Source organism: Psittacula echo (genome assembly GCF_963264785.1).
Source record: "Psittacula echo genome assembly, chromosome: 2".
Lineage (NCBI taxonomy): Eukaryota > Metazoa > Chordata > Aves > Psittaciformes > Psittacidae > Psittacula > Psittacula echo.
Window position 1 is genome coordinate 157,072,712 of NC_137737.1, and position 24,086 is coordinate 157,096,797.

General features: G+C 40.8%; 1 protein-coding gene across 25 annotated transcripts in view; it reads right to left on the reverse strand.

Moving 5' to 3' along the window:
* Positions 1-24,086, reverse strand: part of PTK2 (protein tyrosine kinase 2) — a gene marked incomplete at both ends in the record, with an annotated part of 140,626 nt that overhangs the window by 35,873 nt on the left and 80,667 nt on the right. For 7 of the 25 annotated variants that reach the window (XM_080610839.1, XM_080610843.1, XM_080610841.1 and 4 more), the window contains 7 exons: positions 1,436-1,551; positions 3,260-3,360; positions 6,589-6,673; positions 8,188-8,285; positions 9,328-9,348; positions 10,739-10,795; positions 14,611-14,628. In XM_080610839.1, the coding sequence (XP_080466965.1) occupies positions 1,436-1,551; positions 3,260-3,360; positions 6,589-6,673; positions 8,188-8,285; positions 9,328-9,348; positions 10,739-10,795; positions 14,611-14,628 (496 nt within the window). Of the gene's footprint in view, positions 1-1,435; positions 1,552-3,259; positions 3,361-6,588; positions 6,674-8,187; positions 8,286-9,327; positions 9,349-10,738; positions 10,796-14,610; positions 14,629-15,813; positions 15,898-24,086 lie in introns of all 25 variants that reach the window. The other 18 variants (XM_080610845.1, XM_080610828.1, XM_080610833.1 and 15 more) reach the window with 5 other exon arrangements.

Sequence of the window (24,086 nt, forward strand, 5' to 3'; positions counted from 1 at the left end):
CTGACTGAGGGTGCCCTAGATCCCCTCATCCATATCACTGATAAAGACATTAAACAGAACTGGCCCCAGTTCTGAGCCCTGGGGAACACCATTTGTGACTGGCCACCAACTGGATTTAACTCCATTCACCACCACTCTTTGGGCTCAGCCATCCAGCCAGTTTTTTACCCAGTGAAGAGTACACCCATGAGCAGCCAGTTGAAATCCAAGTATCAATAACAACCTAACGATCTGTTATTTACAGTGTTTTAATAGATATATATCTACCTATATATATGTACCTAATACATATGTTTGTATGTACAATATATGCAATACATCTACAGACTTTGAATGTAAGTATTTAAACACAAAGCAAATGTTTAAGTTCAAAATTAAACCGTACATGATAACTGGAGTGCTGCGAACTTTCAATTGCACACAGCAAGAGGCTAAAGCCAGCCTCTTCTCCCTAGCAAGCTCATGCTCAAATTCAGGGGAATAAAATTCCTAGAAGGAAACTGAGGTTCAATTTTTAGTTAAGCGAGTTCTTGGATTTAACAAGTATTTTGTTTCCCCTGTCCTTTACTTAGGGAACCAGAAGCCCCCTTTTTTGGTTTGCTATATCGGGAAGGTTACAGCTGACTCACAAAGCAACAAGTCAGCTCAAATCTGTACTGAAACCCAGTCCCATCTCCGAGTCACTCCAGGAGGGGGCCAGCAGGTGTCACTCTTGAGAAGGGTGTGATTTTAGTGGCAGCATCTGAAAGAACGGCATTCGAACGCGGAGACTGCCATAAACCAGTTTAAATGCATTTTAGGAGTTTCCAAGTATTGCTGCTGCACATTCGTCAGATGTCAAGGAAAAGAAACATAAAAGGAAGGCTTCAAAGAATCTTAACTATGTGTTGTGTTTGTCTTCACTTGAAGAAGTGTATCTGATAGCCAGAAGGCTGCCAGTCAAAATCCAGTATCTGGGACACCATGTACTCATAGAATCATAGAGTCATAGAATAGTTTGGGTTGGGAAGGACCTGAAGATCATCCAGTTCCAACCCCCCTGCCATGGGCAGGGACACTCCACACTAAACCATGGCACCCAAGGCTCTGTCCAACCTGGCCTTGAACACTGCCAGGGATGGAGCATTCACAACCTCCCTGGGCAACCCATTCCAGTGCCTCACCACCCTCACAGTAAAGAATTTCTTCCTTAGATCCAGTCTAAACTTCCCCTGTTTAAGTTTGAACCCGTTACCCCTTGTCCTGTCACTACAGTCCCTAATGAAGAAGAGTCCATCCCCAGCATCCTTGTAGGCCCCCTTCAGATACTGGAAGGCTGCTCAGGTCTCCACGCAGCTTCTCTTCTCCAGGCTGAACAGCCCCAACTGTATTCCCTAAAATCCCAATCAGTTCCATACAAAAATACACACGCACTAATATAAGTATAAAATCTTACCTATGTACAAATCTTTTGCTCTCTAAGTAGGCAAGTGCTGTGCTAAGCTGGTAAGCGTAGAGTATCAGAGAGGCCAGATCCAAGCTGTATTTTCTTACTTGCAAAAACGATCTCAACTTTTTGTACATAGAAGGAAGAAACAGAAAGAAGTTAGGACAAAAAAACCCCATGAATCTGAACGAGGCATATCTCAAACTGTAAAGTTTACACGAGCATCAGTGGCAATGCCTCCCCTTAAGACTGGATGAGAAAACAAAATCCCTTGGCATGAAGGAATTTGACTCTGAGTGAAACTCAAGTGGATTCTTCTACGTGAAAACTGTTAGCCAAACGAAACAACAACATCATTGTGCACTGCTTTCAGGCTCCTTTTGAAGAGCAAAATGCTGCTGCTGCTCTTCCAGACAGTAAAGCACTGCTGGACCTTTTATGCACTCTTTCCTTGGGAACTGTGCATGAAATGATTTCAGACCAAACCAGTACATGGCCAATCTGAACACTGATTCATACAATCACAGAATGGTTTGGGTTGGAAAGGACCTTAAGATCATTCAGTACCAACCCCCTGCCATGGACGGGGACACCTCACACTGAACCATGTCACTCAAGACTCCATTCAGCCTGGCCTTGACCACTGCCAGGGGAGGGAGCATTCACAACTTCCTTGGGCAACTCACTGATTAGATCAATATTCTTTTGGAAGCATTAATTTTAATGTATATTTGCTAAAACAACTGGATTTAGCTCAGAGATAGCCGATATCAATGCAGAATATTTATAAGCTGTATTCCAAGTATAAGGCAGTTAGGACCTAATGGAAGGTGCCATTAGAGTCTATAAATTAAAACAAGGCTTTGAAAAGTGATTTGGGCACTGGAAAGGGAATCTGTGATTTCTTGAAAGTAAATGACTTCACAACAGGTTTTTCTGCCCAGGTTGGGTTTTCTGGACAATGTACAGCAGTTTCATAACTGCAGTGACCAATGTACAATGCAGTAAGAAATGTCAGTTCAGCTCATGTTTTCAGAAACACGTGGCTCAAAGAAAACAGGTATCAAAACTGAGATTCAGCTTTGTTTAAGCCATTCATCCAGAAGACATAATAACTACAGAACCATAGAATGGTTTGGGTTGGAAAGGACCCTGAAATCATCCAGTTCCTACCCCCCTGCCATGGGCAGGGACACCTCACACTAGACCATGTCACCCAAGGCTTTGTCCAGCCTGGCCTTGAACACTGCCAGGGATGGAGCATTCACCACTTCTTTGGGCAGCTTGTGCCAGTGCCTCACCACCCTCACAGTAAAACTTCTTCCTTAGATCTAACCTGAACTTCCCCTGTTTCAGTTTAAACCCACTGCCCCTTGTCCTATCACTATCCTGTCTCAGGCCTCTGCTGCAGAGATTGTACAGAAAAAAACCAGCAAGAAATTCAGCGTTCCAAGGGAAAAAACATTGTTACTCTGGAAGAATAAAGGATGTAGCACAATTTCACTTCTAGAAGGTACATTTGAAAATGCTGTTTAAACACTATTGCATTATCATCATCTTGACAGAGGTCATGCTCTCACTCCGGAACAGCAACTGAATTCTTTAAAAACCGTGACTACATCACTTTGGTATGAGCTGATGCAGTTCCCTCAGTGGAGGAGTTAGGTCACATCCTGCCACTCCTGCTTTTGAGTCTGTAACTCAACAAACAAGTGTGATATCATGTTTGAGGAGAGTGCCTTTGTGTTAGTGCCGTGAAGTGATCCTCTCAGTCTTCGGTAAAAGTATCTGTGAGCTAAAAGAAGAGTGAAGTTGCACAAGGACTTTTCATACCTCTCCAAGTGTACAGAGCTCCATGATTATCCAAACTGGGTTTTCTGTAATAACTCCAATGAGCTTCACAATGTGAGGATGATCAAACTGACGCATTGTTACTAAAGGGAAAAGAAATAAGTTGGTGTGTTACAGAAAACCTTTTTTGTTTCCTTAAATAATCAGCTAAGAAGCATGCAGTTTATCACCAGAAAATACAACCACAGTTCTGCAAAACCGCTGCAAGCAATAATATCTGGTCTGTGGGCAGGAGAAAACACTGCTTGCTTTAGCAGTACCGTTCTCCTGCTGTGGAAGGCGCAAGTCAAGTTAGGCTCTAGTTCTGCTCTGCTATTAATCCAGTGTATGATCAATTAACCCTTGCCCTTCTACTGAATCATACAATAGAACATAGAATAGTTTAGGTTGGAAGGGACCTTCAAAGCTCCTCTAGTCCAATCCTCTGCTATGAGCAGTGACATCTTCAACTAGTCAGGTGGCCCAGATCCACATCCAGCCTGGCCTTGGATGTCTCCAGGGATGGTGCATCCACCCCATGTCTGAGCAACCTGTGCCAGTATCCTACCACCCCCATTGTAAAGAATTTCTTCCTCGTGTCCTTGATAAATACCCTTAATTTAATCTTGAAGCAGGACCTCTGTTACGTTTACAGCTCGTAGTATCAACAGAAACACATAACTGGAAAGGCTGCTTCAGTTCACCTAAAATCAGGCAAGAATAGAAAATCTTTTGGCTTTCAACTAACCCACAAACTAAAACCATCAGGTGCTTCTGGATTCCTATTCCAATGAGCTCTGAATCCTACTTCTGTACAGTGGTACACAGCAGCTGCATAACCAACACATCTTGGGACACCACAAATCCCAAGAAAAATCCTTTGACAATGCTGTTTGTAAGACTTAATGCTATGAAAATTCCATAACGTTTTCCTGCAAAGAAACTTGTATGGATAAACTTGACATCTTCTTTAAAATATTAATGGGTTATGAATAATAGAGAAAAAACCACAGTAAAACAAACATCCCTATCAATGGCATAGCTTAATGAATTAATGAAAAGGAATACATAATGTGAAACGTCAAACAGGCAGTAACAACTGCTGAAATACTACACAGAATGGAAGCTAGATTCCTCAATCGTTCAATTCCCCTCTTCCCCTTGGAAGCAAATGGAGTTTCAGGGAAGGACGCTATTTCTGACACCTCAGAAAAGGTATGCATTGCTAAACTAGTTCATATGAACCCAATGTTAGTATTCAAATCTCAATAAATGAAGTATATATTCCAAACATTCTAATTATTCAGTTTTAGGATTCTCTTGTGCTAAATTCAATCCACTTCATAATGTTTTATAACATGGAAGTGTTGCTTTATTGATGTAAAAATGAAGCAGAAATAGAGTTTTAACTATCAAAGCAATGGAAAGGCAAACAACACGAAGGGTTTTATATCATATTGTTTTGCCAGTTCTAAACATGAAATACTCCATTGTCGCAAAGTACTTCCTAGAAATGTATTCAATGTTAGCTAACAAGCTCACACATTCAGAAAGGCAGTCATTATATCATTGTGCCATCTAGTTTCTAGAGGAAAGAGGAATGAACTACTTGTAGAAAGGAGCAGGTTACCAAAAAGCCAGTGGAAGATCAATACAGATCTCCCCAAACTAGGTGGACTGTATTTTAGCATATACAAATGCATTAATAGTCATACACTGCTACACAAAAGCAGAGAGGAATGAAAAGGCAGGTAACGCATGTAAAAACATCTTTCATCTACTGTTCGTTCTGAGGTATTCCTCCTTGCAAGAATCTTTTCAGCATTGCAAACTTCACCACAAGCAAACAACTAAAACCCCAAAATAATATTTTAATATTACAATATAAGGACATAAATTTCTTAATTCAGTGAAATAACAGAATCTGCCTCTCCAGATAATGGGATTTGGGCCTTTTGAGTACTCTTAAAAACGAGGAGGCAGCATTCTTTTGAGAGGCTGCCGTATGAACACAAACAAGAGGAAGGTAACAGAGGGGAATTAGAATTAAAAACAGGAAAGAAGAAGTGGCAAAACTATTTAATCAGAATTGAAAAGCCCCATTTATCTGTCTACTACGTTGCCATTTCCTAATCTGTCAAGCTCAGAGCATAATAAGGAGCATTCAATGAGCAATTATTTTCTACATTGTGAAGAGACAGCAGCCTACCTTTGGCTGCTGAGTTATTACTATAAGCAATGGTATTTACTTTTCCAACAGCCAGAAACATAATGGGAAAAATTATAGTAATTTAAAGAAAAATCTGACATCCAAAAATAAGAAGCCGTTAGATAGGAACACAGATCTTCTGAACAATCAGGAAGAAAACATCCTGGAACAAAGGAATAGCGAATAGAAGTATATTGTAGTATCTGGCCATAATAAAATAATTTATGGATATAATACAATCATAGAATAGTTAGGGTTGGAAAGGACCTTAAGATCATCCAGTTCCAACCTCCCTGCCATGGGCAGGGACACCTCACACTAAACCATGGCACCCAAGGCTCTGTCCAACCTGGCCTTGAACACCGCCAGGGATGGAGCATTCCCAGCTTCCCTGGGGAACCCATTCCAGTGCCTCACCACCTTCACAGTAAAGAACTTCCTCCTTATATCCCATCTAAAATAGCTTTACGAGGTTTATAGAAACACAACAGCACAGGACAATAGGCAAGAATTAAGACCTGAATTCATATCTCAATTTGCTTACAAGACCAAACAGCACAGAAAACAGTAACTACAACACTTAGAGAAGTTTTCTGTTAGTATTCATCGCCACAAAAAGCCTCCCTCCATGTATGACATGTATCATTGGGGGAATGCAGTTATTTGTGGGCAATGATTTAGGAAATGGGTTTATTCTATCATAATTTTTAATTCTGAATTTTCACAACTCTTTCAAACTCTTAAACACAACATTTTTAGCAACTTTGTTAGCAAAGACAACCACCTGACCTGCAGAAATAAGTCATACACTGGGAAAGCTGCTATGTGAATTCATGAAGGAGGAAGAAGAAAACGGAAGATCAGAGCTCTAATATTCCCAAACTGGTTCTGAAGCCTTACAGGAGTCACACATCACTGTTCAAGTCAGAAAATCAAAGAACCCCATATAACTGTATACATGGGCAAAGCAAGGCTGTACTGCACATACCGCAGGAGAGGAAAAGGTCATGCTATGTAGTCATGAAAGATTTATGTCAGTATCAGAAGTTTCTGGCAGAGATACCGGGGTCTTTGCAATGGCCAGTTCCAGAAGCTACCCCAGAAGAAGTATTTCAATACTCACAGGCTTCTTGTAAGAACTTTTCTCTAACGCTGTCTGAGGTGCAGTTTTTACACGTTTTGATTGCAACGGCCATGGCTGGATTCTCCTGAAAGACACGATTGAGAAACGTGTGAAATAGAACCCACAAGATACAGCCCTCCAAAAGCCAAGTCCTTTAAAATCCTAAACTGTTTAGAGAAAGGTACTATCAACGAAAACATCTTTAGTTAAGAAATTACATTTTCAAGGCTTCAATGTTAAATTATTATTATAAACAAGACACCCATTGTGTAATATTTAAATCCAATGTGCCTAGAATCAATGAATGGTTTCGGTTGGAAGGGACCTTAAAGCTCATCCAGTCCCAACCCCTGCATGGGCAGGGACACCTTCCACTAGAGCAGCTTGCTCCAAGCCCCTGTGTCCAACCTGGCCTTGAACACTGCCAGGGATGGGGCAGCCACAGCTTCTCTGGGCACCCTGTGCCAGCGCCTCAGCACCCTCACAGGGAAGAATTTCTTCCTTAATAAAGAACTTCCTTAATAAAGACTTTCTTCTTTTAATCAGTTTTAAGCTATGTTAAATCACCCAAAACTTACGGCAAAAGAAGGAAGTTTAGCTGAATAGTATTACTGAGGATGGTAAACTCTTGATGATATTTAGCAAAAGCAGAGAAAGAGGTTAGATATATGTCTAAACCTCACACTTTGCTTACGCCACCAAGCAACCTGCAAAGCCAAATAAAGGATTTTGCTGTGGCTCTTGCAGAGCAAAGACTGGCTCTAATTTTGAAGTCAAACTACAAAGGAAAGTAAACCAAAGATTTTACGTATTAGCTTCGAAATCAGTCACATCAAAGGCTTAAACCCAAGTGAAACCGAGCACACGTACTCACAATCAGGAACAGATTCCGTCATCTGATTGTTTACCCTCTGAACACTGAAAAATGAATGCACTGAGGCAGCCCAAAGGAGGACTCTCAGCTCAGGCAGCATCTGTCATCTTCTCTTGCTTTGGTGTGTTTTTCAGATACCCTTTTCCATAAGTTACACACAGTCCAGAGGATCTTTCCAGAAGAAAACCTCTTGCAGCATCTAAGTCATGCTTTGTGTAGAGAGATTGGACCAGACGATCCTCAAGGTCCCTGCCAACCTGGGATTCTGTGATTCAGCATCAAATGTCAAAGCTAAACCCAAGTCAGGGTCAGCACTGAACGTTCAATACGTGAGTATGGCCAAAGGGACACATGCTCAGGCACACTCAAAATGAAGATGAGAGTGTAAGCTTAGGGTTAAAATTAATGACTTCCAATTCTGATTGAGCCAGTGACTTTAGGACAGTCCTAAATAATTTACTTGGCTCTTGTGATTCCTTTCCCTATCTATAAAAAATGGGAATATAGGAGCAGAGAAACTACTCTGGAGCTAGTTTTCTACTTATCTGAAGCTGGGAAATATTCTCTACATGCTGATTATTCTGAAAAATAAATGACAAAATCAGTTTTTATTTGTTCTGGAAGACTCAGACCGAGGCATCTGAGGAAGACATTTAGGTTTTACGTTAGTTTTTAACTAGAAAGGTTTTACAGTGGTTTCTCCTTATTGCAGAAGGGAGGCTTACCGGGCTCATGTAAACTCCTTGGTGTACATCTCCAAACTGTCCTTCGCCAATGCAGCGCCCCAGCTCGATTCTCTCCCTTTGAATTTCATAATCTCTGGCTACAAGAATATAATGCACTTCAAATATTACATTTCTGATGAAGGGCAAAGAAATAACCCACAAGATACAAAACTCAAAGTCAGTCACTCCAAAGTCTCGCATATGAATTACTAAGATTAACAGTTGCTGCACACCAACCTATACAAATGCTGTATACACAGTGGAAACCTCTTAAACAAATGTTTGAACCAAAGCAGTGAGGCAGGAATTGTGAAGTCTAATTTGCTAAATGAACTACTATGCATTATTTATTTCAATGCAATAGAGGTAATTGAACCCTTCTTAATTATAGCCAGTAAAAGACAAAGAGGACAGCCTAGGGCAACAGCAACGATATTATATACCGCCTTAGCACACATGGCTTGAGATGTTTAAGAGAACTCCACTATGTGGTATTTTAGATCTTGGAACCATCAAATGAGCCCAGAGAATTTTTAAAGAGGTAACTGCAAGAAAAAATAGAGAAACAAGAGCATGGCAAATAAAGATCAAATGAAAGAGCAGGATTTTGAGTGCATTACACCGCTATCAGTGTGTAATTGAAGTAAAATTGATGCGTTTGGTGGATTTAAGCAATTTTGTTAACTTTGTGGTTTAACAGACTGAGAACATTAATGATAAAAATGGCTCAGTGCTTCAGCAAAACACTGAATCAATTGCAACTGAATTACTTCAGTTGCAATTTCATTCCTAGCGGACATGGAAAACTAGTTCAGGACTGGCAGAAAAGCACATACAGGATATGTTTTCACCTCTCCTTGTAGTAGTCAGAGACAAAAACCACAACCAACCAGCTTAGGACTTTGTGACTGATAATTTGGCTTCATTAACACCACAGAAGTAACGTCATCTAGAGCTGGATAAGAAATAAATGCCCTTTTCACTTCTTTTTTTAAGTACTGCATTTTCCTCTTTAAAATCCCAAAGCTAACTGGTTTAACTATAAATCATGTTTATTAAATGAAAGTGAAAAGTAAACTTAAAAATTCACATCATTCCAAATTGCAAGCATACAGGGATGGGTAAAGGGGCTCCTGTTACCTTCATCTATTCCATAGCTTTCTGCAGTGCAATTAAGAGAAAAATCAAACGCTTACTTAAATATAGCTTCTTACAATCAAGACAAGGACAAACATTTTTTAACAGTATTAGTTTTAAATGAAGACATATACTGATGCAATTCTAAGTTTACATTAGCAGAAGTCACAGGTCTTGTCATTGTCACTGACTCAGGCCTTTGAGAGCTGAACACTTGAGTCCACCTCAATCCAGCAAAGCACCCAATGAATTTCACTTCAACAGCCCATCTCGTGGGTTTTGAATTGAAGGCACACTTAAGTGTTCAGCATCATCCAGGCATAGGCTCACAAGTAATTACTTCCATGAGGATTCAAACGAAAAGAGGAGGAAAAACCCACCCAAGCCCACACAAAGTTAAAATGTTAACAAACCCCAAAGGATATAATTTAACACAATACTTTTTGATCTTGCAATTACTTTAGTAGAACCGTGTAGTGACTTACTGCAAGACATTCAAAACACATCGCTTACTTCTCGAAAACATATATCCTTGCTTTTCCAATCTTTATGTTCAAATATATATGTTTTTCAAAACACATATCCTTGCTTTTCCAGTATTTTCCACAGTAGTGGAAACGATGCTGCAAACACTGACGTGATCATGAAACATTCCTGCCCCATGGTGAACTCTAGAAACCCTCAGACACCCACGGCTCTTCAGCAGAACATGGTACCAGTTTAGCACCATCCCTCCCTCTGAACTAAGCAAACCCAGCGTTTCTGAGGGTCTGGGTATCAAGGGATTGTCTACTCCTAGAGCAATCCTTGGTTGCCCAAACGCAGCTGCATTTTCACATATACAACTCTGAAACCAGAATACTACATTGAATGAGTTGGCCGTGACAGTTTGAGTTGATATAATTCAAATATGCCACAAGACAAAGTCCTTGTGGTGGCTAAAGCCTCATTTTTGTGGCTTCAAAGATGAAGACAGAAGAACTTTGAATTGTTATCTTTCTTCCTGAAGTCTTTCATCTTTAACATGTGGTACAGTTGACTTTACCACGGAGCAGCAAGTCTGTCACAGAGCAAGGGTGAGAGATGCTTCGACAGCAACACACAGAAGCGCTCCAAATTGTTTGCTCTTACCCCAGAAACATCACCCATTCTTTTTTAAAGTGTTTTGCTTGCCATCACAATCAAAAAATCTACATTTTGAGACACAAAAGTCACCGACAGCAGCAAACCAGAAGTTGGTTTTCTTTGCTTCAAAATCTGAACTTGAAAAACACCAGATCTGAGCTTTCAAAACATCATAAGGAATATTTTCTTTACACACATATTTACTTAAGGCTGAAATATAAGATTCAGTCCCTGCTAAAGCAAAGAAGCTTTTGGATAGAGATGTTCCCAAGGGAAGCACCATACTTACTTGACGGCATTGTGTAAGTATCTTCTTCATCTATAATCTCTGCATAGTCATCTGTCTCTGTAAAGGGAGGAATTGAAGAGTTTCGGGAAAAGCAGACGAAAACATCTCCAGAACAACATCTCCCATTTATCAATAGGTCACAACCCCCAATTTGACACTGCTGGGACGCATTTACAATAGCATGAATAAAACTGGCTCATGCATAATTTATGGTATGATAATGACCTCGGTGCCAATTATACAACATCACATCGATGCATTCAGCGAGGAATAAAAGGAAGAGGCATTTGTATTCAAAAAAGTTCAAGTTTGCAACTGAAAATCATCTAAACTTTGACTTCAAATCTTTATAAAAGCAAATCCCATTGCAGGAAGGACAAAACATTATTAATGGATTAAATTGCTTTACCTTCATTCAGTAAAGTGTGACTCATAGTTTGCTAGGACTATTAGGTCAAACAGGCAGAACAGAGAGTAAAGATGTTCCAGGGCAGCATCTACGTCCTGGCAGTGTGGCAAGGTGAGTTATTTTCCACAGAGACTTTTAGAACCTAAAGATCTTTCAAACCATGCTCTTGCCTTACACCCATTTCTCCTGCATTAGCCTCAACTGGTGCTGTTCAGTGGAAATTCATCACTGGTTCTGTCATCAAGAATCAGCATCTCCTGGATGGTGTTTGAAAACAACCGGTTCCCAAAACTGGCAGAAAACCAACAGTGCATTTCTTCTTCTGTTTAAAACTTAACCTGGTCTCAAAATGGTTTCAAATGGTGTCAAGTCACTTCAGAAAGGCCTTCTCTTGCTCTAAAGAACTTGCAGTGTGTACAGGTCACTTCCTAATGGTCAGATAAATCCCTCTGGAGGTTAGAAAACCGCAAGAGTGAGATCATTCTTCACATCAAGGCTGATAAATTCTACTCGCAAACTTCAAATGCATGGAGAGGTTCTCAAAACTGACTGATTTCCAATCCAACATGTGGTTTCTATGGCTTGTTTCAGGTGACCAGATATTGGGCCACCTCTCAAAAGATATGATTTACTCCCCTTTTTTCCCCCATCTGCGCTGGAGCATACGTATAGCCCTATACCTCCCTGGTGTCATTTCTAGAGGTATGGTTTCCGAATGGTGAATGGGACAAAGCCACAGTGAGTGGAAAGAAGGATGGGATGATCCTTTCTGCAGCAGCCCTCAGGTCAAGCAACTTAAGCCAGCTCTGAAACCGGAGCAAGGCTCATCAATATTATACACATACATGAACAAGAGGCTTAACTTCCTGACGAACTGAATATTCCACTATTAGGAAACTACAGGTTGCCTCTAACCTCTGAAGTTCAACACTTCAGTGAGTAAATGTAGTTTTATGATCCCTGCTTCTTACTACTTACATAAAATGAAAGCTACTTTTCTTTCCGACTCCTGTAGGAATTTATCGTGTCTTGGAAAAACAGAAGCAGGAAATTCTATGGAAATCCTATGCCGTTTCAATTGTTGATAGGAAATTTCTATTTAGGACACAGCAAAGCAGTCACCTAAGGAAAACCCAATTAAGTATGAAGACAGTGCACAATCCTAAAGAGGCAGCAAACTCCATTAATCTCTTGTTTGGTTGTCCCCTCCCTACATTATAAAGTGATGTTTTTTGCAGAAAACAAACCCCAGTTTGATCTAAAACCCAAGCATCTGCTTGAAAGAAACCATCAGTGTGACACCAATGTGATGGGGATAAATCACTTAGCTTCCTTGTCATATTACGGTAAGATGCTTTTGACTTCTAAGTGTGGTATATCTCAACGATTGCTACAAGCTGGTATTTAAGGCTACCAGAAAGTTCTTAATGTGTGTAAAAGAACTGGACTGGATGATATTGTAAACATATTTGAGAAGAATTTAAAGTCTGCAAATTAGACCTGGTGCCACATTGGTCTTTAGAAACCCCAGAGCATTTGTCACTGTAGGTTATGGACCAGTGCTTACAAAACGTGATAAACGGCTTGGCTTGCTCACCTCTCTATTTTAAATGAATTAAGCCATAATAAATCCATTATCAGAACACCACAGAGCACTTTACATGGTTTTGATACGCTGCCCCAAACCACCCTGAAGCTAAAAAGGTCTTCAGTAGCCTTAATTAAATATATGTAATTAACTAAACAAATATTTCTTGTTACGTCTTTAAGACAGGAACCCATAGGAAGAATTCAGCAAATAATGCCTATAGATGCCTGGCATTGCTTCTGGGAATTAGAGGAAAATTCATCAAGGCATTAACAGTGATGTGCTCAAAGTGTTCTGCACCACAGACAACTGACCTCCCTCACTTGTGCACTTCACCCCACTATTAGTCCTATACTGTTGAGGCTATTACCAAGTCTGCTAAGATACTCCAGAATCTAAGTGGAGCCTAAAGCAAAACTCAGCTCTCCAGGCTGCTCTAACAAAGAAGAAGGTGTTAAAGCAGTCTCAAGAGCTAAACACAACAAAGCAGTGATTCCAGGTGACAGCCTATCTTCAAGATCCTTCATCAGTCTAGAAAAAGACTTGAAAAATAGGGCTCACAGATGCTGCTTTGTTGCACACTGTAAAATCAGCACTGAGCCTTTTCACTTGTTGGTCGAGCCCAGATTCTTCTAAACAGAAAACCAAATAGGTGGCTTTTGGACAAAGACAAAGTTGGTGGTAGAGGTAAATGAGCCAACTTGAGCTTTACTAAATCTGAGTGTATTTATTAAACAGTAGAAAAAACATCCTTGGATATTAAATCCATAATAGCTAATCCATGATCTTTACCACCTGCTTGGAATTTCCCTTTCCATGATTTCTTCCCATTTATCAGAGCCTGTAATTTATAGAAGAGAAGCACCAATAGAGAGCTACGTAGGGGTAGTATCTCCAATACAATTTCTGTATTTGTGACACACAAAATGTCCTTTGAGGTTTTAATGTTTAAGAAAACTGGGGTACTATTAACTTTGATTTAAACATGAAGGAAAGGACATGAACAGTTATACACCCCCTTTACATTTTACTGAAAGGTCACAAGATGTTATCTCTGGGTTTTATCACCTTTCTTTGCATATTGCTATTTATGACCTTTTAGTACCTCCGACTTCTCAGACTAAAGATACACACACTACCAGGAGTAGCAGTTTGATTTTTTTCCAACATCAGATGGAATCCTTTGGAAAAATAGCTAAAAATCTCCTTGAAAACCCGCATAAATGAAACTCAACTTGTTCCCAGAGGACAGCAAGTCGCTATTTTCTAGAAATAAAGACGTAGAGAGCCTGGAAAAGTTGAATTTTTTGTAATAATGTTCAAAGTTTTGAAGAAAAACATTAAAATGTCTTTAAAATTAGCAGTTTGAGCAGCTGAAACTTGATTAACTGTATTCCATCTATATTCATCTATCTTGTACAGCTTCTTTGTATGCAAGGAGTAGTAGCGGAGTACACAGCACTTGGATGCTACCATGTCTTTAAAGTATCACTTAGTAGATTCATTTCTCATGTGTTACACCCATTAATCTCAGTCACTGACCGAAACCTATCTGTGATAAAATCAAACTGAATGGACACTCTTGTAAACCTCTAACCCTCCTCTGCAACATGCCAGAAGTCTCATTGCAAACACATGCAGTATCCCAGCCCTGGGTGTCTGAAATAAGCTTTTCCTTTTCCCATTCCAGTTGAGCAGCAAGTGTTAGTTGCACAGCCTGTACAGTACAATATTTGTTGGCTAATGTCCAAAGCAGACTGCTTTTTAATATGAAAAACTGTATAAAAGTCATTACTGAAATGTGCATTAAGTGGTTCATGGATATAAGAGTTGCATATTGCACGTTAGTAACACACAGACTAGAAAACATATTACCGTCCCCACTAATTTCATCTGCAGATCCAGGTGGCATGCAAGGAGAGAGAAAAACAGAGGGGGAGAGAGAGGGGACAGAGAAGGGGGAGGGGAAAATATACTATTAAATTCATGAGTAATCCAAAAGTATTCAGACTGCAGTTATCTTATATACCTGACTCAAGAGAAACCAGAAAAGTAGCAGAATTTAAGACTTCTCACCTAAAAACCCAAGGGACAAAGATACGTTCTAAGAAGCTTATATGATGCAACAGAGTTAACGACTTTCAAACATAAATTTACACACAACTTAAATTTGGGAGTGGAACTAGTTATTTTAAAGCATTGTTAAAAAACACCAAGTTCTGGGTTTATTCAATACTTCACTACAAAATAGATCTACAGCCAGATGAGTCAGACTTTGCATGTACACTTATGGCTTTGGGTAAGTAGAGTTGGTGTTGACCCTTTCAAAGGAAACACTCCTGTGCTATCACGAAGACATGAGTAAGAAATGGAGCCAACTAAGTATTAATAATACAGAGCATATTGCAATCATAAAAAGCTGAAATTTAAACCAGTGGCAAATGGAGCAACTCTACTGGGAAGACGTTCAAACGAGCACCGTATCCCGCACGTACTGTAGCGGCCCATCAATCCCCACGGCACAAGCTGATGCACTTCAGACATTACTTATAAATGACAGGAAAATGCACATTAATGTTGTGAAAGTAATGCACTTATTACTCCAAGTCTTCTTCCCCCTAACAAAGCCAAACTGGCCTAGAGCAAGTGGTGAACCAGTATGCAGCCAAAAGCCATATTCAGTATTTAACTCAAAATGATCTCAGCTGATGCTTATTGTTGCTATTCTATTTCATTCATAAGCATGCTGTATCAGGGGTCCAAGAATGAAGTCAAATTCTATTAACAAAAAATCCATGGTAGATGGGGCTGCATAGCTATACAAGTGAAATTATCGATATGTTTGTTGTTGTAGCATATGATGCTTAAAAACAAGCCCCCCCCATAAACATGGGGACCAGCAAACTTGCCACGCTGCACAAAAATCCAATTCAATAGGGGGTAAGGGAACAGAAAGGTAATGAAATTATTCTTGGAACTCTGTTTACCTGAGGCTAAAGTAGTTTAAAAACAGTAACTGAGTTAGTATATTCAGCTTTTGGGTTAATAAGGCAGCCTATACAAAGAGCAGTGCAGTACCCTTAGGCGGCGACTCATGGGAACAGAAGACGAAAGGGAGAAAGCGTCTAGCTTTCTTTACTTTATGCTGACAGTGATTGACTCCTTTACACAGAGGCAAGAAAAGGAAAGAGAAAAACAGAAACAAATTATTTGGAAACAAAAGAAAAGAGACTGGAGAGAACATCTACAATGAACGAACATAAAGGTAAAGGTTTACATTACAATTCCGTATACGCAAATGGATATCCAAATGTTGTTCAAACTCTAAAGCACATTTGGTATTTTCCCTCAAATCCCTTTCTACAGCAAAGTTATTCTTAAACGTAAGTTCTTATCTATTAAAAAGTCAGCTTTTGCCAGCTTTATCCACCATCCATTGACAATGCAAAGAATACTGTCTATCCTCGAAGTGTAACTCACTTTTCCAAGCTCCTCATCTCAATTCTGCCAGACTGTGCTATAGCTAAGTTCTGATTCAGTGGCAGTCACCAGACTTCAACCTGGATGCACTGACACTCTGGGCCCTTAATCTAATACAAAATAAGCATTTCACATAGCAGGGTTACATAGAACAAGGAAAACCACAGTTGCTCTGTCCCACTGGAATACCACACTAACACATCTTATGGTCTGAAATGTGCCACAGGTGTTTTATTCCCAGTGCAGACCTGTCATGCCAATTGCTATTGTAGCTCTCCAAGGACCTCTGGGTGACAACCCCTAGATACCGGCCTCACTGCCCCCTTTCCTAGTCACCCCACTGCGTTTAATTAGCAAAGCACTTATCAGAAAGAGAGAGATTTTTGAGTGGGAGAAAATACAAAGAAGCGCCAGCTGATTTCACAAGGTGAGAAAGGAGGACCCAGGTCGATACTAAGAACCTGAAGATAGCTGCTCCTTTTGCTTCCCTTGTTATCTGCTCGCTCCTCTCTCCTTTCCTCCCTTTTGCTCTCTCCTCTATCTCAGGAAATGTGAGAGGGGCTTTAAAAAGCCAATCAACTAAAAACCTGCATCTTGTGCCTGGGAGTTCTCCACAGTCACAGCTCAGGTCCAGTCACCCTCAGTTAATGCAGGCTGGAGGTCCAGGCACCAGTAGAGAAGCCCACAGGCACAGCACACTCATTGGTGGGGGGGGGGACCGGAGGAAGGGTGGAAAAAGAGAATTAACTTTGGATGCCTTCACGTTTTTCACAGATGCTGGAAACCTACAAACCATCAAAGCAGCCCATACTGACACAAAGCACCGCCTTTTACACAGCTGTGCAGATTTTGAGGGATAACGTGCAGATCTTTTGAAGGTATGTATATAGTGTTCAATCACTGCCCAGCCTGGAGGCTGCATGTTGAATGTCACGCATGCAAATCTAACAAGTAACAGACTTCTACGTACAACCCATTCTTTGCTAACATGGCGATTTAAATCCCAAGTTGAAACAAGTGCGTGAGATTGATCACTGTATTCTAAGCAACCAAAATTACCATTGGAAAAGCTGCTGGGGTGATTAAGCAGACAAATCATTCACTATTTGGGGAAATGTCACTGAAAATGACTGAACATCAGCCAGATTCAAAGCTAAAACTAAAAGAGGTGCAAGTTTAGGGCAAAATTATGGAGTAGCTGGAGTATCAATATTTCCATGTAAGCCACATTAATGCAATCCTGGGGACTTACCTTCCTAACGTTACACAGCAGTTTTCAGTGCTGTTTCATTCTAACACAAACCTGAGGTAGCTTTCATCAAAAGCTTCAGAGGATGAAAGAAAAGACAAAAACACCACAGCTATACTAAGAGACTGCTGAAAAGGGACTGAAAGGAGAATAAAGGAATCCAATACTCTGCTGAAACAGAAGAACAGGTATAGAATCACTGGAAGCAATGCAAGAAGGGAAGAGGTGTTTCAACTCTTGACCTATCTGCTCAGGCTACAAAGCTAATTTAAGCTTGACATACTCTTCACTCTTCCACTGACACATGGGTAGCAGAAGCTGACTGAAACCTGACTAACCTATTTCATACGAAGGGCACATGGTGATGACAAAGGTGGTTTTAATCCATCATGTAGATGATACTCAGTGCAACCCATCTTCTGCATTCAAACTTCGCCTTTATGATTGGCTAAAGCTTGTTCAACTCTTCTGCCACACTAAGACTGCTTTGTCTTAAATGTCCAAATCTTTCAGTAGAGATACAAAGATTTATTTAGGTGAAGAGTTAACTTTAAGTTAAAAAACCCAAGAAGTTATGAAACTTTTTCAGGAGCTCAGAGACTACCTGCTTGAAATTAATACTACTTAAAGGATTTCCAGCACTGCACACTGGCTTCCAGCCAGGACATCACTGGTGTCTACCTAAATGCCCATAAACCTCAGAAATGCTGCTGAAAACTGGACTGGGCTGTATTTATTTATTTCCTCTTCTTAATGCAAAGTATTCACTGAAATCATCGTGTAAAATAAAAGCAATATCAGTGTTATGCAACAGACTGTGTAGGAAAGGAAGCGGCCAGGCTAGACGGTAGTTACTACTGGAGCATCCAGTTGGGACTGTGTGAGTAGATAACCAATACTGAAAGGCTGAGACTGATAATGTCCCATTCTATTTTAACCACACACTCCTGAACTGGTCTTAGGAAAACCCTGGAAAAATCTGTACAAGACGGGAAGTTTAGATTGGATACAAGGAAGAAGTTCTTTACTGTTAGAGTGGTGAGGCACTGGAATGGGTTGCCCAGGGAGGTTGTGAATGCTCCATCCCTGGCGGTGTTCAAGGCCAAGTTGGATAGAGCCTTGGGTGACATGGTTTAGTGTGAGGTGTGGTTGGAACTGGATGATCTTAAGGCCCTTTCCAACCCAAACCATTCTGTGATTCTAAGAAATGAATCTATTTGTTTTCAAGCTTTTGAAATTAAATGAGCACCAAGTGTTGTATGTTTAGACATAACACAACAAACCCCCAAACCTACTACTGCATGGAACATTCCTTTAGTCATACCACAGTGTTATTGCTGGCAGAGCAAAGTGGCTGCTCAAGTCAAATGAATGGATCACAAAGGAGGCGTGTAGGAGTATAGAACTCTTTAATGAACAACACAGAAGGATGAAATCAAAAGCAGTAACTTCCTGAGCACTGTATGGAGGAGGTAAGTTTAGCCTGTCACCACAGTTCATTCTGGTGGTCTTACACTTGACAGAAAGCATTTTAGTCAGTCTAAAATACAGAAAGATAACACCACCAGACTATTCAAGTGTGAGGGAGTCTGTATTACTGTGATTTATTAGCCTTAAGGGTATTTTAGCTATATTATCTTATTAATCAGTGGAACAGCTGGATGAGTTAAGAAGCAAGGAACTCCCTTTGTGAACTTGGAAGCTAATGGCTTCCTCAAGGTTTGTATAATCACTCTGTAGTAAAACTTAGGCTTGAACATCTCCCAGTCCTGAGTTCAAGTGCACAGTCATAAGCACTAGAGGGACAATTCTTTCTCTTAAAACTTTACTTACACTTTGCAGCATTGTCTTTTTGGAGGGACTGGATAAAATGAACATGGAAGAAAACCCCAGCTTTACAACCTCAAGCAAAGAACACCTTTTCCCCTACCAACTAATTCAAATGGAACCAGGAAATACAAGTCCTACACAAGGAACTCTTTCAGAGCTGAGCATAGGAAAGGCCTTCATTTTGAGCTCAGGCATCACGGAACAGAGCATGCACTGTGCTTTCCAAGGAGAGGTGGTTCAGTAAAACAGTATTTGTCTTTCCATCCTTGCTCACAGCTTTGCTTGTTCTTAGCCCACGTCACTCACTCATGAGCTCAGGTCCTTTCATAGGCCAACATCTCCTTCATTAAGAACATCTTAAAGAGTTGGAATACTGACATTAGTACAGATTGCCCAGAGAAGCTGTGGCTGCCCCATCCCTGGCAGTGTTCAAGGCCAGGTTGGACACAGGGGCTTGGAGCAACCTGCTCTAGTGGAAGGTGCCCCTGCCCGTGGCAGGGGGTTGGAACTGGATGAACTTTAAGGTCCCTTCCAACCCAAACCATTCTGTGATTCTATGAAATCAGGTGAATATATTTACTATTTCTCCTCTCCTCTTTGCTGCATTTTGACATCTGGCTCCTGCTACATTTCAGTCTGTTCTAGGTGACCTGCTGAAAGTCTCTCTCCAGAAGAACTATACCACAGGAATTTTTTCTGCATGCTAAAATCTCACTTAAATCAGGTTTATCTTGTTCAACAGAGGGATTTTTTTCATTCAAACTGAAATTTCAGCTACTTGGTACAACTCAATTGGCAACTACTTCAAACAGAATCTGCTCAGCACCTTAGAGAAGAACTGTCATGACACTTCACTTCCATGACCAGGAGTTAACCACCATATGTGATTTAAGTGCAATGATGTTATACTGTAAATCCATGATTCTGAGGCAGAACCTGGAAGCTTGCTGAGAAGCCCCTCTCTCAGGATGCTAAAATCAGGCAGTTTCTATAAGGAAGCTCACTCCAAGAGATCTGAGTTCTTCTTCACAGGGCCTGTTACTGGATATACCTGGGGTGCAGTTACAATTTCTTAAGAGTTCCTATGAGCAAGCACATTCTTTTTTTCCCTCTTTAGAGAGGCAATGGCATTATCATGCATTCCAGTAATGCACCAGCATTATCAGAAACTTCTGCCATCATACCACAAGGCACTTGAGCTACACCCCTCCTGATGCTAAAATGCTATTTGTGTTAGTAACAGGGAACAAATAAACTTCTCTTTAAGAGACCTATTTCCCTATTAAAGGTGTGTGTCCTGGGGTTTATTACTTACGTGACTTAAACTGTCTGCTTTAACATCTCAAACAGTGACCATCTTTTTAATCACCTTTTAATTTCCTTCACTAAATAGGCAGAGGCTAAAGCTGCTTAGAAGCAGACCAGCTTAATCTTCTTCCTTACTGTCCTGCCCGCTCTACTTGGCTCTTGTTCCCACTCTGCTCAGCACTTGTCAGGCCACAGGTGGAATACTGTGCTCAATTTTGTTCCCTGCTATACAAAACAGATGTGGACAGGCTGGAGAGGGTCCAGAGAAGGGCCACAAAAATGAGCCAAGGACTGGGAAGCTGTGTGAGGAAAGGCTGAGAGAGCTGGGCCAGTTCAGCCTGGAGAAGAGAAGGTTCAGGGAAGACCTTATCACCACGTTCCAGTACTCAAAGGGTGGCTATAAAGAAGATTGAGCCTCCCTTTTTACAAGGAGTCACATGGAAAAGAGGAGGGGTGATGGGCACAAGTTATTCCTGGGGAGATTCCAACTGGACACAAGAGGGAAATCTTTCCCAATGAGGACAATCAGCCATTGGAATCATCTCCTCAGGGAAGTGCTGGACTCCCCAGCACTGGGCGCTTTTAAGTCAGCTGGACAGGGCACTGGACCATGTAATCCGAGTCATGCTTTGCCTAGAAAGGTTGGCCCAGATCATCCTTGAGGTCCCTTCCAACCTGGATTCTGTGATTGATTCTTTCCAGTTACAGCTCCCTCCCCACAAACACCTGATTCTGTTGAGCAGTACCTGAATATCCAAATGCCACGAGTGGCTGCTTAGAACCACAGAATCATTTAGGTTGGAAAAGACCATTAAGATCCTTGAGTCCCACCGTGAACCTAACACTGCCAAGAACCCTATAGTGCCAAGACTTGTTCAATACTCTGCTTGTTCAATATTGGCTGAAACAAATGGGCCTGAAATGTCATATTCTCTAGCACTGAATGCAAAGTAACATTGAGCTATGAGTAAAGAAACTTATTTCCACAGAATTCTCTAGTGCAAAGGAGGCAAATCATGTTTATTCCTCCTAGTTGTATTTATATAAGCAAGCATAGGGCAGAAGAAACCAAAGACCTCTGTGTCAGAGTTTATGTTGAAAGGGAGCAAGCAAACTACAGCTTTAGTGGTTCTACTTCACGAAGAGCTTCTTATAATCTATAATTGACTGGGTAAAATACTAGTTTTGGAGGCACATCTATCAGTAAATATATGCATCCCGTTATTAATTTAGGCTAAGGTTTGCTGTTTCAAAACAAACTGCTGGCCAAAACAAGCTCCTGTAGACTAGAGAAGAGCATTTTAATATGGGGAGTTCAAGCAAAACAGCAGGAAATCTACTCCATAAAATCACAGTAAAACTGGCATGCTCCTTCTTACACATTTGATGTACTATTTGCACAGAGCAAAGAGTTTGGCCTTACTGTTTCCTGACTGTATGCTCTTGGCTAAGTACAAGGAATTCCTTCTTAATGTAAGGACAGAAGTTGAGGGCGAACAAGGTGAAAGTTGGAACTATCTCTTTGAGGGATAAAATTATCACTATTCTTTAAAATAGGAGGAAAATCTGGTAGGCACCTTACTTGCCCATAGTGAAACAATGCCCACTGCAAGGAACATGGAATCTGAAGAAGCCATGCACACAAATATCACCAGAAGAAACAGAAGCATGTAATAAGAGGTGTGTGGTGAAACCTGGTTCAGTGACACACAGCTTGGCTCCCAGGCCAGCAATCTGCTGCTCTGGACTCCTGAAACCAACCTCACACCATTCGCTAGGTTTGAAAAGGCCTTTGTTGAGAGTGAAAAAACAAGTAAGAAAATTAACTCCCTTCTATCTTTGTGTGCTTTGGAATACTGAAACACTTGGAAAGAACAAGGTTTCGTTTCACTGGATCAGGAATATTTCAAGGTAGGTTAATAACCATTTCAAAAAGACAGACAAGGAGTCTTTCAGTAACAGGATCATTGTCAACCCTACACAACTTCAGACAAATACTTTCAGAGCACCAGATCATGTTCCACACCGGGTTTTTGCTACTGGTCGTTCCCCCACCTTCTGGTGGGGAACTGACTGTGAAACATCCTTTGCAACTACAGGTGTAAGTACTATAAATACATCTGACTGCTTAATTTTCCTGCTGAATGCCTGTCTCAGCTTTTGCTCTTTAGCTTTAGCATCAGGAGAGGTCTAAACGAAGGGGAGCAATCTCAGGCAAAACAACAGGCAGAATTAATTCATGACTTCAGCTATCACAGGCATGAAGGACGTTACAGCTGTCACTAAGTTATAAAAGCTCATTTTACTTGAAGCCCTTCGCTCTAAGTCATTCAAATGTCACCAGAGAAAAGCTCTTATTCTGCAAACCAAGACAGCATCACCCACAGCTGGCTCTGCACTGGATGCTGTCACTCTGCTGACCTGCAGCTCTCGGGTTAAGCGAACATAATGTACATCTGTTGCCTCCGTTGTTCCATACTGATGGATCCAGTTACACGTGACAACAGGAGTGACACTTCTTCCTGTCTACATCAAGTAATGCTTCAGTTATAGCAAGTTGATTCCTTTGGGGACTCAAGAGATTCTTGTGATGAGGAAAAAACCTCATCACGCAACTTCATCTCCACCATCTGAGGTTTAAAGGTAATATACTGACATCGTGTCACACTTGCTGCATTTCATTTTGGGGGCAAAACCCCTCAACAACAAAACATGTCTGTGTTTTATGTACCCTTATTATAATGAAGGAAGAACAAACCTTTAAGACTGAATAATAAATGCAATGGCTTGAATCATTCCAGTATTAGGTCAGTGTTTCCAGTGGTTTGTAACATGGTATAAGAAACAAGCATCAAGCACAGTGATTTTATTGTGGAAGGATATATAACCTTACTACAAGAAGAATACCTAATTGGTTTTGATTCTGGTATTGGCAAGAAAGAGAAGGGCATTTTCTGGTTTAATTTTCTTGCTTTGTTTCTGGCATTAGGAGCCAGCTTTGTGCCTTAAAGCTTCCTTGCCATTCACTGGAGCAACCAGCTCATCTCCAGCACTGCTACTTTCGTGGTGCTACAGCAAAGCTCCCATTTGCCCATCATTCATCTTTATGTGATGCCCTAACCGCCAGAGTTAAGTGGTATTACAACTAACTTCCCTATGTTCATGCCAAATCACTACTTTACAGAGTAGAGAAGAAGTGAGTTTGTGCTCTGAGACACAAGAGTACTTCAGGTACAATGCATCAAGCAAAAGATACCTACATTTGCAAAGTCAAAGTGGCAGCAATAAAGGATCATGAAGTAAGCAGTTATCACTGCTTTTCACAGTAAAAGTATATCAGCATTCCTAGAAAAATCCAAAGATGAGAAAAAGCTGAGGTGGCAGAGGAGTAGGAGGTTTAAGATCAGCGATGAACAAGCACAGCACCCACCACTTAAGAACCTTCAACTTCTAGCAGCCAAAATGAGCCACACAGGTTCGAATC